The sequence below is a fragment of the Notothenia rossii genome (genome assembly GCF_949606895.1).
Source record: "Notothenia rossii genome assembly, chromosome: 9".
Taxonomy (NCBI): Eukaryota; Metazoa; Chordata; class Actinopteri; order Perciformes; family Nototheniidae; genus Notothenia; species Notothenia rossii.
Genome location: NC_136907.1, coordinates 71,041,905 through 71,058,761, shown reverse-complemented (window position 1 = coordinate 71,058,761; position 16,857 = coordinate 71,041,905). Strand labels below are relative to the sequence as shown.

Genomic DNA, 16,857 nt, shown 5'->3' with positions numbered 1-16,857 from the left:
AACCATTTTGTGAAGTTAATGCATACGAATCCAGTTCAATCCGTTTGCGAAATGTCCGCTTGCACCTGAACGCATCATAGTTCCTTTCCGTTGAAAGCATCTGGCCAATCAAAACGTGTCTCTACCGTCACGTGATAAACCGACTGGTAATTTACGAATGACTTGAGAGTTGCTGATTGTGGGCTACTTTCCGATGTACAGTGACTCAAAGCGCACAACTTTCTGCCGCTGTTGGAGTTTGTTTTTTCTAACGGAAATGCTCGTCGGTTTTCACAGACTTTATTAAGTTACATTTTGTTCGGATACCGTGGCCATTATGTCAGTAAAATGCAGAGCAGGTGAGTTAAAGTAGCGCTTTTTTTCTGCCTGTGCCAGCAAAGCAGTTTATGTCCCGGGTCGACAGCATCACTTTTTCAATGCAAACTGTCCGGAAAAAGAAATGTCGGTTTCGTGTTGCTGTCGAGTTCTGTAATTAATACCCGAGATGTTGATTATTTTTGTTCATTTAAATCTTTGTTTTTCTCTATTTTCCTTTTTATTACAGTTGTGTTGCATTGCTGTTATGTATTGACCGTATAACGTTATTTTACAAACAAGCTAGCAATAGCAAAACAGTGCTTAAAGTTGTACCGTTAGCCTAGCTGTAAGTAATTAAAAAAAGTAAATCATATTGTGAAAGCAAATAACAAAATGAACTTAAATATGTTATGCTTGCTGTAACGTTAAACACTAAACTTTGTGTAACTCTCATAGTTTTTATTTATGTGAAACTCACATAATTAAATGTAAGTAGGGTTAAGTGATTATCTGTTTGTTACAGGACACATGTATTGGCTCTTTATTAGATGTGTAAATGTTTTACTTTGCTTATCAAGGGTTACTGTCTATACAGACTTTTAATAATTTTCTTATACAGTAGATTAACACATTTGGAAAAGTAACTCCCACTCACAAAGACACACCATCTTAACCCATCTTTTTCTGTGTTTCAGCCATCCAAGGACCAGGGCAGCGTGTTAAGTTCAGGGGCTAGCTGGCCTGCTGTACCCCTTTTTTAAAGGGTGGCTGCTGGGATGCAACGGAAGAGCAGCAGTGGTGGTGGTGGAAATAACCAAACCCAGGGTCTACCAAGACATCTATCCAAGCCCCACACAGTATCTCTGTCTGCCGGATCCACCAAGACCTGGGATATGGGCCGCAGCTCCAAGAACCCCAACCCTCTGAGCAGCATGGGGCTCACCTCTCATCTGGTGGGGGCTCCAGGAGTGGATCCAGAGTATGTCATGCATCTGGTGAATGATGTACGGGGCTTCGCTGATGTGCTGCTCAACCTAAAAGAGGCTTTCCAGTGTAAAGGTGAGTTCAGGGGGAGCTGAATGCAGAGGTGTTTGTGCAGGAGCTGCGGGGGTCAGGGGGGGGGGGGGGGGGGGAGTGGAAAAACCATACAAGTCACATTTGAAGACTTAAATCCACAATTGGATACTTGTTAGTTACCCAAATCAATGTTGCATGTTTGTTGTAAGCTATGGGTTATACAGATGTAGCACTCCAGATAGGACTCCACCCAGCGGATTCCAACCGAAAACCTAGCGGATCCCGGTGGCTGGGGGCGTTGCCAAATTGTATACAGATAACAGCAACCTTTTGTGTCACTTTTCTCTCGCCTACTTCTACTTAAGTTGGGATTTCTTGCAAATTCTACAAATACTTCCTTTCAACTAACCCCAGATAGTGTGAGAAATGTGTGGCCTTAAGTGAGTATTTGAGACAATATTCATGGGCCATGATAAGCGCAAGAACGTAAGGCTTTTTCACTTGAGTAAGTCCTTAACTTTGATAAGAGGCTACTGCCTGTGGAGCACATATCTGTTCTATGATGGATTTTTTTTCTTGTGTACTTGCTGACCATATCTCTAGAAAGGAGCCAAGGATGATGCAGATAGCTAGAATTCTTTAAAAGAAAATTCCATTGTAGATAAACTTGGATTGTATTAATAAGTTTTTTAGTTTGGCCAGTTGTTCACATGTATCACAGTTGCTTAACGCACCAACAGTTTTTTTTAAACGGTGTAAGAGTGAACTTTTCTCTTTGACTCAGGCAGTATATCACAAACACTGTCTTCGTTCTGCTTTGATGCCTTCTGTGCTGCTAACACCCACAGAACATCGTTGCAGTCATGGCACCGTAAAGGATTAAAAGTTCAGGAAAGCTCCGTGCGTTTTTCTGATATAACCGATAGAAAAAACCACAGCTCAAAGTTTGCCAACATGACACCCAGCCAGAGCCACCTGGAGTGTCGGTGTATAGTGTGATAACAGCCTCACCGCTAACATGCCGGAGCACATGCAGTGTTGTTAGCCTCTTAAGAGCTACACAAACCCACAAAGTGCTTCACACACGCACAAGCAGTAGCAGACACCAGAGCGGACATAGATTACAAAGTTTTCTGTTTTTCTCACTTGGGTTTGATGGCTTTGCTCTTGTTTGCAGACACACACACAAACACTCCACCCACACACATTCTCACATAGTGTTTAACAAGGCTTCCTACTACATACACTAAAAGTAACCTACTGTATGTCATGTATTACTTTTCATTATCAGTTAATTTGTGTATTCTTTTATTCAATTACTTTATAGATGTGTTAAATTAAAGGAATCTGGAAGAAAGTGACATTTTCAAGCTTTTTTTATCTACTTGACAATTAATCAACAAATAATGTAAACACTTATTTTATTAGTTTGTTCATTTTATCATAGCAATGAATTCAATCAAACCATTGCTTAAAGTCTTGTGATTATATTTGTTTGTGTCTTCGCTGTTGTTGTTTCATTGATAGAGGATTTTTCTTCTGTGTAGTCAATAATTTGAGACTTCCACTATTCCACAACTACTACTACTACTGCTGCTGCTGCTGTTGAGTTAAACAGCACATACCTACACTCTCACACACACTCTCCCATGCTGGGGTCCAGCTGCAGGTTTGGGAGTGGGAGTGAGTTGTTTAGCCATTCCTCTGGCGGGAGGAGTGAGGCCTCTGTGAGGAAGCCTTGGCTTGCGTCGTGCTGAGTGTTTCTCTGAGCCATCGCGAAAACATTTGGGATATTTGCCTCCCCGTTAACAGCAGCTCTTATTGAGCAGGAGATTGAGTCATACAACACGACCCTATCATTTAATTCAGCTATTTGTCGTTTGGATTAGTGGTTTATTTACACTGACACAAGTAGCTTCGTCAAACTACTCAGACAAAATGCTGCTACTATAATGTGGTTTGCTGTCAAAGTAAAAATGGAGACGTTTTTATTAGTAAGTCTGGTGGAATATGGTCACAGTTGTTTTAAATATACATCTGACTTAGAATGCTTTACACACACAGTAAACCAAAACTGAATCTACCACCTTAAAAGCTAGCAAGCACGAACACATGAATCATCCCTGAGCTGAAATGGGATTTAGAGACTGACAATGTTGAGTATTTATGATCATACATTCTTGTTGTCCCATACGTTGAACATCCTGAACATTGTCTTAAGTCTGGCTCCTGTTGGCTGGCCCTGGAGCAATCCAGGCAGTCGTCTTAAAGGCAGACACTAATTATCACCTTTGAATGCTTCTATCTTTGCCACATTAAAGAGTTTTTATGACCAGGTTGACATTTTTATTCAATTTATCCTTCATTTAGACAGGAAGGTACCATTGAGGTTATATTTTTTTTAAAGGGTTCTGAGGAAATATTTAAATAACCTCATTGTTTATGTCAGTAGATGTTAACTTGGAAGTCCCAATGTTCCAAATCATGATGATTGGATCGTAGACACCTTTCCCAGTGTGCGATGATTATATCTATAAATAGATTGTATAATGTCTTGTTATTTTGTGTAATTGATCCGAGAGGTTACACAGCTGGAAAAAGCAACAGAAGGTCAGTTTTCTTTATTGATAACAACTGTCTGTTTCTGTAAAGCACATTAGATAATACCAGTCTACAGTACAGAACTCTGAATGTCCAAATTGACCAATCAGAATCAACTATGCAATAGGCCATGCAGTAATTCTAACTTCAAAGTGATTTTTAGCGTGACTGAAATGAACATGCATGAAAAACAAATCTTCTTTGTTGAATTGTATTAAATAAGTAATTAAAAAAATGAATGGCAACTACAATGAGGTGTATAGGAAATGTATATTTCTTTAAAAAAAAAGCTGACATTTTCCACAACTACCCTATAAGTATTACTAGGGGTGTAATCTATATTTTCTTTAAAAATGTATCGCTAAACAAAGTTGAGTCAGGGTTACTCTTGCTGCGTCTCTGCCTCTAGCGTTATCATTGTTTGATTAGCAGCATATGTTAGCTTTTAGCGTGAAAAGATAAACAGTGTAACAGCAACAGGTCTCCATGTGATAGAGAGCTGCAGTGAGGGAAGCAGAGGAGAGGTCAGCGAGGCACATGCCAACTCTCATGTTATTCTTTTCATATTTGGAAAGCTCTGTCACTGGAGTACTGTGTGAAAAGACACAATGCTTCATTTTGCTGAAAGGCCTGTCTGTTTGGTCAGGTCTGTATCTCCCTCAGCGTGCGCTCACAGCTCCTCACACAGAGACAACTTGGGGAGTTTAGCTTGGGAGATGCTTGTTATTCCTCTCCGAACACCCGCCACTTTTGAAGCTGGAGGCGCATGTTTGGTTGACGGAAACCCTTAGGGGAACTGCATCGGTCACCGTAAGTTCCAGTTAACTCTACCCACCTCGTTCACGCCCGCGACTTCACACTTATTGATTCCCCAGGGTTAGATTGTGTTGTAGATTTACACATTCTCTCATAACCGGGCCCACACTCACAGCGCTCGCGAGAATTGTTTCCCAACAATGGTCAAAGAATGTAACCTAAGAAAAGAATGTGAGGCTGAGCTGTACGAGTTTTGACTGAGCGGGTGACCCCTGTCCCCGTCCCAGAGGTGATCTTTGTCCACTCGCACGTTCCAACACACACCATTAGTGAACCTTAAGCTCTTACCGATCTGCATCACACTCAACATTTCATTCAATAACATGTCCGTTGACCCAAAATGGTGAATTAAAATATCATTTTGACAATAGTCTCAACAGCCTAGCGCAAATCATATCTCTCTCTTGAAATGAGTTTACAGCAAGAATAACCTCAAACATTTTCCAATCCCCTCAAAAATCTGCTTCTTAAATGAAAGAAAAACCACATAATGGTGCATTCAACCACTCGGTACATTCTTGTATTATCAGTAAGCCATTGTTGTTAATAGTGAAGTCAAACTTCAAGACTTTTATCTTGAAATAACGTCATTCCATATCTTACATTCCCTTGATGTCGACATTACAAGTATTTCAGTAATAGTCCTTTTAGACAAGTGTTTAAAGAGCATTTAAGAGGCAATATAAGAAAAAAGAAATGCAATAAATGCCACAATGCTTTCTTCTTTCGGAAATGTTTATTTGAGTCTGCATTGCTCTGCAGAAGACAGCTTGGTTAATGCTTTTAATCAGGATGAAAAGGGAGTCCTCCACTCAGCCGAGCTGCTGTCCCCCTCCCATCCCCCCACTCTCCTGCATACTCTGCATTCCTGTAGAACAAATGTTCACTTGTAGCTATAGAACCTCCAATAGACTAATGCTAGGTGTGAGGCAGATAGCTATAACAACTCTGCTCCAAATAATTCAGCCTTGATTCGGGGTCATAAATACAACTCGGCAGAGGCAATTTAGTCAAGGCTGTCTTTTATTTTGTGAAAAGAGGACATCTGGGAAATATCTCAAGGGAGCAACTGGTATTCTTGAAACATTTTTAAAAAACGGTCTATATATTTCTATGAGTATATTTAGTGGCTGAATGGTTCCTTTGGGAAACTCAACCTGTGTGTGACAGTTATCTGAACATCACATTATGAACTATAACAGGGGTGTCAAACTCAAATACACAGTGGGCCAACATTTAAAAAATGGGTACTAGTCGAGGGCCGGACTGGTTCAATGTTTATTGCAAAACTTATTGAAATGAACTTATTGCACATATTAAACCGGGAACTAACTAAGCTTACATTATTGCTTATAAAAACAACATTAAATAATCAGCTGCATTCATTTCTTATGGCTCTATCTGCAGCTTTTCCAGAGTCATTTCTTATGATTACATTTTTCCACAGGCCAAGAACAGCTTCAACAAAACTATTTCCCTCAAAGAAAAACCTAACATGCCCTGTTGTCTCAAGAAACAAAGTGCAGAAGGAAACATCCATTGAAACTCAGTGTGCTGCTGTGATGCTAGTTCAAGCCAGATACTTGGCATCTCATCTCAGGTGCAAGCTCATCAATGTTTGGGCTCAGGCTCTGAGGTGAGGAAACCCTCAGGATTGAGTGAAGGTGTGCGTGCAATATACCGGCGGGCCAGATCTAATAATAATTAGAAATGATCCTACGGGCCGAAATGAAATCCACCAAGGGCCTGATTTGGCCCCCGGGCCTTGAGTTTGACACGTGAACTATAAGGAGGAGTCATTTTACAAAATGCTACTGTTGCACATGCGCTAAGCAAAAGCCCGGTTTCTTCATCTTTTGACATCCTTGTTGTGCTTTTATTTGACCTGACCACACAGGAAGGACACATGTACATTTCACTCACACTTTTTGTTTTTGTTGCAACACATAGCCATCACGTTTATGTATGAAATTATAATTCCCTTTTACAGTTTCTTTTGCTCAGGAGAGTTTGGGTTACCTATTTGAGCCTCAGGTGAAAAGAAAAACAAAAGGTGCCTCACACTTTACAGTCCACTTCAGGGGAAGGCAAACAACTCGCAGCATAGTTTCAGAGCATGTGGGTGAAAGCCTATTTACCTCCGATAAACAGGAAAACGTTTCTGCATACAGTGTAGGGCTATATGAGAAGACTGACTCACAAGCCTTTTTTCAACTGTTGGTGTCACCGTGACACTGATAAGATCTGGCTGTTCTCCAGTTAAACTGCATTGTTGTCTTTCGCAGTACCAGTCTGTATATGATGTTGTTTTTGTCAGAAGGACCGACTCTGTTTTAGAGCACTGGGCCGAATGATAAAATGTTCAGAAAGGGTTTGTTAAAATATGTAGCGAGGTAAACAAGTCCCTGTGAGATACAAACGTTGTTTATCCAGGGACTTGTTCTTCTTTCTGCTCAAAAAGGGGATGTAGTAAATATGATAACTTTTGTTTTGGGGTTTAAAATACAGCTGCAACAATCAATTGAGAAAAAATGATCGCCAAGTTTTGTGATCATCAATTAATCATTAAAGTCGTTCTCATGCACAATGGCAGAAAAGCCTGTTATGGAGATGTTCTGCTTTAATTGGTTTTAAATCATATTAAAACAAATATTTTTGTGTTTTGGTCATATATAATAAAATAATGTATTAATAAGCTTTTTCTTTGAGACACTGGACATTTTTCACAGTTTTATGATTTACAATTAATTCATTAAATGCAGTGCTATTAAATAAATGTCATTTATTAGGCTTATTAGAGTTAATACAGGCTTTATATTCCTTCCATCCTTTTCTAGAAGAATGAGGCCCATTTACAAGTCGTAACAGCACCACAAATATCTCCCCCTTCACACACAAGTGCCCCTGCGCCGGCTGAAGTGGACACTTGCGGGTGGTGCCTTCAATTGAGAGAAAAGCCGAATTCTAGCACATAATAGTTTAATGGCCCGCTGCTCTTAGGGGAAAGAAAGGAGAGATTTGTTGGGCAGTAACTTTCCCCTGTGATGCTGAAGGATGTTTTTGTGCAAGCTTGTGGTCCGGGTGTGTTTCCTGGGGTGGGATTTACGGTTATGGGCTCTGGATGTTTGTGTAGGAGATTGGTCATGGCGAGGGGTGGATTGGCCGGTGAGCTCCTGCTAGCAGGGGGACGTCACCGCTGGCCATTGGGTCGACCCGCGGAAATGCGTACAGCTACAGATACGAGATGGGGCTGGTGGCGCTGTCTGTGTTTTTCGAGTCAAAACAAAAACAGCTAATGTTATGCTTACTCAGGTGTGAATAACAACAACACGCTGTCCCAACAGATTCTTACATCCCTCGTTTCACACGTCTGACAGAATGACTCATTTCTGTTACCTAATATTGGAGTAGTCTCCGTGACACATTCCCATACTGTAGTAGGTTACGTCGTTCCTTCAGGCAAATGAACATCTACTCGTAAAACTTCTCAAGGTGAAGTCAGTCATCTCCGGATGAAAACAATGTGCTAATAATCTAAGCTTTTATTTGTTATTACAACATAACAGTTTAAACGGAAAAAACATTAGTTCATTACATTTTTCAGGAACAAAATGCTGATATTTATTTGTACTTCATATTATATGGTATTTTATTAAATACAAATAAAAAAAAAAAATGTTTTAGGAATAGTTTTTTGTGTCAAGACAGAGCAAATAATTTAAATCTCACCTTGATTGTTTTATTGTCAAAATAACAGACAGATTAATAATTTGCAGCCTTCATTACTGCCATCACCATCATCATTTTGGTATGGCTTAAAATGATTGTTTGTACTGAATTCTTGTGTAAAACCAGTTTGTTCTTGTTTCCTTTCCTGCTTTGTCTCACCTCCTTGTGTACTGCATCCCTGTGAAAGACAGTGTGTAGATATAAGAATGCACCCTTGTCATGCACCTGCCGTAAAGTCCCCCAAACATGTGATGAAGTGTCAGAGAATTAGCGTGAAGTCGTGTGAAGCCCGGACCTCACAGAGTGCAGCCCACTAATAGGCTGAGAGCAGGTAGCTGTTTATGGAGTGCCTGCTGTTTACTGTCTGTGTGATGTCTGGGGCCCCGCTCCGTCACCAAACAAGGCATGGGAAAAGCCAGAGAGGCACCCAGCAATGCTGCGTTTGTTTGGACAGAGGGGGAAACTAGTGTTTGGAGATAGTTTCCTGACCAAACAACTCCACCTGTCGCAGATCAGGTTGCAGCTCTGCAATGCAAGCAGTCTGGGGATGTACTATCTGACCTTGTGATTCAAGAGACTAGCTTATTGAACTCAGGTGTCTCAGATTCAGGTTTTCTCCACGTATTGCCAAGTAGGTTCACATAAACAAGCAGAGGTGGGACAAGTACTCAGAACTTGTACTTGAGAAGCACCAGAGTTTAGGAATACTCCGTTACAAGTCCTGTATCCAAAATCTTACTCGAGTAACAGTAGGAAAGTACCAAAAGTAAAAGTACTCATTATGCAGATTGGCCCGTTTAAGAATAATATATAATATTTGTTTTGATTATAGTTTTTAATTCATTAAAGTGTTAAAGTTGGAGCTAATTTTAATTATTGTGTATACTGTAGGTTTGGATTTACTCCAGGTGTAACTAAAGTCTGTAGTAAGAGGAATGAAGTTATTCAAAAATACAACTATTGTAAAAACGGTACAAAAAAGGAAATAAAAGAGGCTAACAAATTACCGTGGGAAAAATAGAAATATGAGCCGTATATCAGAATTTAAAAGTAGACTCGCGGTGCCGTTTTAAAGAGATATGTGAGACGGACAAACAGTCGTCACCTCCATTGGTAGGGGAGCTTTTAGGGTGATGATGACTGAGTCCCCACGGAGAACAATGTGTCACCGTTCTGGAATGAGGTAGACTGATACACTTCTAAAAGAAAACCTGAAAATCCTCTGCTGCTGCGGGTGTAAACCCGTCACCCTCAATCCTTCCAGAGAGCAGACGGAGGAGGAGGGGTCCTGATGGAGAAAAGGGGGCCTCCCTGGTCTTTCGGTAAAACCCTGCGGCTGTTTCCCAAGCAGCGCTGTGTCACCACCAGCAGAGCTGCTCAGGCTTGTTTCGTGTCGGGGGGGGGATCGCGTGTCCAGACAGGCCAGTTGATTGCCCGTTGTTATCAGTGGGGGGAGCGAGGGCTGTAACCTCTGTCAGGCCACCTGAAGATTTGGATTAGATTCTCTGCACCAGACACACAATGAGCTTTGTCCGACACAATGGGACCCCCATGCACACAACAATATAGGGCAGACATTCATTTCAAAGGTAAATGTTTGAGTGTAAAGTTGAGTCACCTCTCTTAAAGCGATACTCCGAAACAACACAATACGTTACACGAGTGTTTGCAACAGACTGACAGCAGCGAAGTGGATTGTTCTGGATCGTTGGTTTGAGAAGTTTCTCTTGACCTTTTATATCCCTTTTTTCTGTTGTCACTGGTCACCGGTAGAATCCATTGTAACCAAAATGACTTGACGCTTACTTTTAATACCAACTTTAAGTCTATGGGGGCTGAATATTGGGTGGTCCATCCCTTTCGTGAACCTTGGGAATGTTGTATTATAGAAGTATAGTATAGGCTACGTAATAGTTGGTAACTTTTGGAGACGTATGAACGTGGATACACTTTCTGTTTTGTTTTTTCTGCTTTTTTATACGGGCTTTTTATGTCATTGATTTCCATGTGTTTACATACAGAGCAGCACATACTTGATTTAAAGACCTTCAGAGTCAAAGATGTTCTCAACGTGTTGCATTGCACACTAGGCTACATATTGTACGGTTAGGGCCTGGAAACATGGTCTTGTTGTAGTTGAGTCATATAACAGTGGTACAAATCTTAAACGAAAGACGGTAAATATAGAGAGCTTTCAACAAACCAGATGGGTGACTTATTTAAAAGTGTTACATACTGTTAGAGGTTAACCCCCGTATCATTATTGTATTTTTAACACTCAGCTGTCAGGAGTTGTGTATCAAAATAGGAACTAGAAGCATGACTCCTATTGTTGTCAGGCACATGCGATTGGCCTGTTGCAGCATCCCAGGTTAAAGGCTGTTATTGAGCTGAAACAACAGAAAAAAGACAACTTTCATTATTTAATCCCTATTTCTCCGAGCAAAATGCCAATTATTGAATGTTTCCACGGTCTTAAATTCAAACATCAAATGCTTTTTCATCCGTTTTTTTGCCTACGTGTTTTAGTAGCTGGCAGTCAGTCACCTTCACAAACTATTTTTACCGTGGATATATTTTCCTAAAAGGGAGGGCGGTGTTGATCTCGCAGAGAATAAATGAAGCAGGCCGAGCGTGAAGCGTGGCTGGGACGCCGGCTCATCCCACCACGGTAAAGAAAGACGAGCCTTGAGCTGCGTTGGTGATGGCAGGGGGGGGGGGTCCTCCTTCAAACAATATAACCCGGCTCTGTGCCTCAGTGCTGTTATCTCTACCAAAACAATGGCACGGCCCCCCACAATTGCCTCCAAATTCCCAGTGTGCTTTTTGATGCCATTGTTACGACAAAAGCACTCACCACTGATTTTGACCAGCTTTCTCTCCGCTGTCTCACGCCGCAGTGAGCAAAGATCCTCTCACACAATTCAAAGGGCAACAATGGCGGTGAGCTGTCACACATCGTTTGACCTTGTTTTGATAACTTTATTCCCCTTTTTGATTGCTCGATACAGTTCTTTTGTTTGAAAGTTTGGGATATATATTTTTTTTAAATCCTCTGGAGCAGAGAGGAGCTGTGGATTATTGTTATTGATTAATGCAGCAGTGTTTCTTAGGGTCAAAAACACTAAACTCACAACTTAAAATGAAAGCGTTTAGTTTATTTAATAAACCAGGAGTCCCAGTTCACCTCCTGGGCCCTGTCGTGCCCTTGAGCAAGGCACCGGAGAACCCCTTCCCCTTTTTGGTGTTTCCTTTGTCTCTAATCTGAATCCTAATTCAAGTTTAGCAACCACCATTTTTGTCATGATACATTTATATTCTCCTTCATAAAACAGCAGCAAAGTGTTCATACAATTTCATGATCGATTTCTCTTAAAAACCGTATTCTTTATTGACTCCCTTATCGATTCCTTCAAATATTTTGGTTTGTAAAACAGGCTTATTAGCAAATAGGCGGCTTGAGATGCTTTGCAAGTTGTTGCTAGAGTCGATGCATGATTGATTTCTTTCAGTAGCTCTGCTCTCATTAGGGTGGTCTTCGTTCACTCATGCACACTGTCATATGTCATCAATTGAAATGGCTGGCTGCTATTGGTTTGTTTGTGCCTTAGCTCAGCACAGAGGAGATAGTTTGACAGCAGGCAGTAGGTGACAGTACACACAGAAGATACAGCCAATATCAAAACAAGAAACAAATGCCCTGGATGGCTTTGTTCCAATCCAGCAGATTGGCTCAGGACGTCCTTCTGCCTTTGTTGCCACAACATCACGGCTATTGTCCTCTCCTCACAATGTGAATCCCCTTCACTTCTCTAAAGAACAGATTAGTCTAATTAAACCCTCCTTTTTTTAGAGGAAAGGGAAATGGGTGATCCTAACCGACGTAACTGCTCCATATCAGCACCTTTTTAGTCATGCTAAGTGGACATTCTCAGGTGTGTGTGGACCTCATTAGGGATGGTACTCATATGGTAATGGGAGAACCACACATGTCTTTGATCACAAAATCTTCAAACGCCACTGAGCTAAGGATAAGAGGAAGGAGAGGGGGCTTAATGAAGGACCATTGTCAGTGTCGGTAGGGAGGGGAACCTCAAAGTGTGTGTTGCAGGGTCAGGGACCTCTCGCCTTGGGGCAGGAAGGCAGGTGAGCCCCACCCCCTCTGTATTACCGGACGCATTTCCTCTAATCCCTGGGGGGTGGGGAGCTAGAGACGGGGGTCGCTCAACTTCTAATCAGCGAGATAGACCCTTGTGTTGCTCTTCTTGTGTCCTTTAATCTGTGTTATATTTGGAGAGTATCCTCAACTCTTCTATGTGTTGTGTTCCTAGTGATTCATTGTCAAAGTCTCTTCTCGCTTGGCGTTTATATCCATGTCTATGGCTTCTGTCGTTCTTGTGAAATAGTGTCACAGATGGCAAGGGCTTATGTCTCCTTTGCGGATTATGTCTCTTCTACCATGTTTTACACCAGCCAATGGAGTTAGTGTTTTTTAAATAAGAGTAGAAGTCAAACGGGCAACACACACACACACACACACACACACACACACACACACACACACACACACACACACACACACACACTCTCTCTCATTCTAACGCCCTCTGTAATTCCTTTTAACGTTGCAATAAATTCAGTCTCTCATCTCGTGCTGCTGCTGCCTGGTGGGGTGGCCTTGATAAAAAACAGATGACTTTTCTGTTTCCAGACGGAGTCCCTGCTACTTTGAAAACACTGAGTTAGACATGAACTCACCTTTTTGTCTTGGTGCCAACTGGCAGAGCAACAGCTGATTAGCCTTTTATCAGAGCAGGAGACGGACTCATCAAGTGTCAAGATTTACTGATTTTCTTTTGGCTGTATTTAACCCAAAAAGCTACATTGTCTGTAAAACACTGGTTTGAAAAGTGTTTGCTGTGCCGTCTGAATTCTCTGGAGAAATCCATACAGAGGATTAGGGCTGCTCAATTATTAGTATTTTAATCGCAATTACAATTATGGCTTGCAACGATTACGAAAACAACGTAATCGAAATAAAACGATAATATTTTTTATTACAATTTTTTTTTTTTTCTTAATTGGTTTTTCAGTTGAATTAAACTTAGAGTTCAGGGTAATCAACTGTTAAAAACATACAGTTCACATTTTTTTTTCTCCAATAAATTGATGTTTTCAAAGTAAATGGATAATCGCATTTAATAATCGTGACATCAATTATTGACCCAAATAATCGAGATTATGATTTTTGCCATAATCGAGCATCTATAAAGTCGTGAATTAGAACATTCATTTAACGCATAAATACAGATGGAGTGTATAATGCTCCTCATCGTAATGTGTGGTTCTACAGGAAACACATGCCTCTCATAGCAAAAGGACATGGTATGCTTGGCAACCAAAAGGGATGGATGCATTTTGTACATTCTGTTCCTCCTCAAGTGTCATCTTCTGAAACCGCTAGAAATATGCAATATCTTCCTCAACTTTTTTTCCCCCCCCGCTCACACTGTCAGCAGATTGCTGCAGAAAAGTATGCTTGCATAACAGCTACCATATGTGCCACTTCAGTCAACTCTTTAAAACGTTATTTCTTCATGCTAATTTAGTACGAGTGCCCTTTTTTTATTGGAGTGTGTTTTACAAACTGCGTCACAGACACCGCACCAAAGTTGTTTTTTTCTATTGCATAAGCTGTAAAAAGTTGAACAAATAAACACAACAAGACCTCAAAGACTTTGAAAGAGAGAGCAGCTATTGCACAGACACAATAGGTGGCTTTGTAGTTGACTGGGAAGTGTCTAGAGTACAAGTTTGAGTTCACTCGTGACCACAAAAACAGAGAAAGCACGTCATCATTTCTGAGTATTCGTCAACTCCACCTGTGTGAGATTCTCATAAGCGTGACTTTGTTCTACCTGTTTACATAGAAACATCCCTCTTCCGCTCTACAAGGTGTCACTCTCCGCCTGGATGAAGCAGAAAGAAGTTGCATCACTGCACTTTTACGCCGCAACAACTGCCTTAGTCACTGCCTCTCAACAAGAACCGTCTTCTAGACATCATCTGGGGTCGTATCCACGCACGCAAATAAAAACACGTTTGACTTTGAGGGAAATCATCTGGGTCAGACACAGACGACATCAAAGCTTTAAAATGACAACATATTTGCCAAGTAATACGTGCAGCCAAGACGAAAGGAATGCACACTCACCTGTGACTCCAAACGCAGTGGGACGGTGGTGATTTCGACTAATAGATGAGAATGTTTGATTGAAAACTGTGCGCGGTCGTTGGGTGTTCGAAGGTAGTCACGTATCGGTTGCCCTTAGTAACTTTAAACCTGCATCGTCTCTTTTTTTTTTTATCACCCAGAGAATCTAGAAGGTCTTCAGGAGGCGGTGCAGGAACGTTTGGCAGAGTTACTTCGCGTCCTCAAGACCGTCATCAGCAAACACCAGACCCTCAACTCAGTGGATATCCTCGGAGCGGCTGGCACGGTCATCGCCAAGGTCAAAGGTCAGTGAAAGTCACTTGCATGCACACAGGCATACAGGTCAAAACAATCAAATGATGCTGCAATATCTTGGGCTTTTACTCTGATTGCTGTATCACTGGTTCAGGGAAGTCACTCGTGTGGGAAATACCCTGCGGTTATATTTTATTGATCTTAGTTAGACTTGGCTTGGAGTTTTGTTTCTGGAAGGGCGCAGTATGAGAAGAGAATACTCCTTCAGCAACAGCTCCGTTTCCTGTCTCCCCAATGAACACAAACTAAAAGGAATCTCAACTCGCGAGTTCACTCTGCGAGAAATGTGATCCTCTGCAAGGGTTTCTCTTCACTTGACTTGCACACAAGAATCTCTACAGCGGAGTCGACACGACTGTAATTTGCATTCCATATTTCAGCGACCGCGGGGCCCCCTTTGGCAGGCGGCTCGTCGGTCCAGCGCGTCCACGTGTCTTCATTCTTTTCCCCCGCGCTTCGTGAGGTGTGAGAGTGTCTGACAAACGCACCTGTCTCACCTCTATATCTGAGTTATGAACTACTCCTCAAAAATGCTTAAAGATATCTGTCTGCATCTGCGGTTCATTGACGAGTGCTTTGACAATGTGTAGAATGCCGAAAGGAAACAAAAGACATCCAGTGTCAGATGAGTCAGAGTGTTTGAGATTAACTTTAATAACAAGACGCGTTTCAAACTCCTTTTATTGCACATGTTTGAAGACCAATGTTTCTACGAAGGCCAGTGAAACACCTATGGTAAACAACATCTACAAGACTTGGACGAAATATTGCTTAACCAATTCAATATGGGAAATCAGTATCAGCACTCAAACTGAGCGGATTCGGTATCCAATATTTGTGCCTTTAAGAAAATTCCGTTTTTCAATATTCATTTAGTTGCTACATTCTTCCCTGATGCTCGTGTCCAGATGTCTACCATATATTTGGTCTTGGCAAGGTTTGAGAATGTAGGATTACTTTTATAGCCATGGCCATCCTTGATCTCATTATAACTCAGGAAAATGATTACAATGAGTTCAGTGCAGTGAGACATAAACATCAACATCAATTCTTTAAATATTTTATTGAGAGAAAAAACATTTGTATTGCTGCATCCCTAAATACAAACATATGATGACATATTCAAGGCTTTACAAAATGTGTGGGTATTACCAAGATATTTATTATACTGTATGCTAACATTTCACAAAAATATGCATAAATAAAACACCCTTAAACTGATAATAATAATAATAATAATGCTGCTACTGTAGATTAAGGCCGTGCAGTTTGCAAAACAAGAAAAGCCATTCGGTCTTGCCTTAAATTCAGTAGCTGCATATGTTGTTGACAAGTGGGAATGTGCCTGTCCACAAGGGGGTGTCTTACATCAACACACGCCCTGGTTGGACTGCCCCTAATGGCCAGTGGCTAACACAATGCTGCCACAGTCACCGGGCCAGAGGAGGACTGAAAAGGAGAGGCTGAGAGAGGAATGAGTCAGCGAGACATCAGAGATGAGGACTCAAAGGTTTGGATGATAACAGGCCTTGTGCGTCTCAGTGTCTTCAGAGTGTGTCGCCTCTTCACTCATGTTGCTCTTTGATGCTCAGAACACCTGGGGCATTTCGGCAGCTGCCAGAATCTACTGGGAAAATCCCCCTCCCCTCCCTTCCCATCCAAACATATGGCTGTCGAACCAGTTTTAAAATACATATACAACATGTTTATGTCTTCTCTACATTAAATACATGATCTTTTCACGGACTCATCGAATCAAACTAGACCTGGACACGTTTCTATTTGTAGCCACATTGTGACGGTGTCCTTTCCCCCCCTCCTCCTTTTGAAAAACTGCAGGGAACTGCAATAAAAGTGTCAACTTCCTC

The 16,857-nt window shown here is 41.4% G+C and overlaps 1 protein-coding gene across 1 annotated transcript in view; it reads left to right on the top strand.

The window, feature by feature from the left end:
• The first annotated feature begins 139 nt into the window (after nucleotides 1-139).
• Nucleotides 140-16,857, top strand: part of LOC307018801 (rho GTPase-activating protein 29-like) — a 31,394-nt gene continuing 14,676 nt past the window's right edge. The window contains exons 1-3 of the mRNA XM_079649232.1: nucleotides 140-338; nucleotides 993-1,356; nucleotides 14,836-14,979. Of these exons, the coding sequence (XP_079505358.1) occupies nucleotides 1,074-1,356; nucleotides 14,836-14,979 (427 nt within the window). The 5' untranslated portion in view covers nucleotides 140-338; nucleotides 993-1,073. The remainder of the gene's footprint in view (nucleotides 339-992; nucleotides 1,357-14,835; nucleotides 14,980-16,857) is intronic.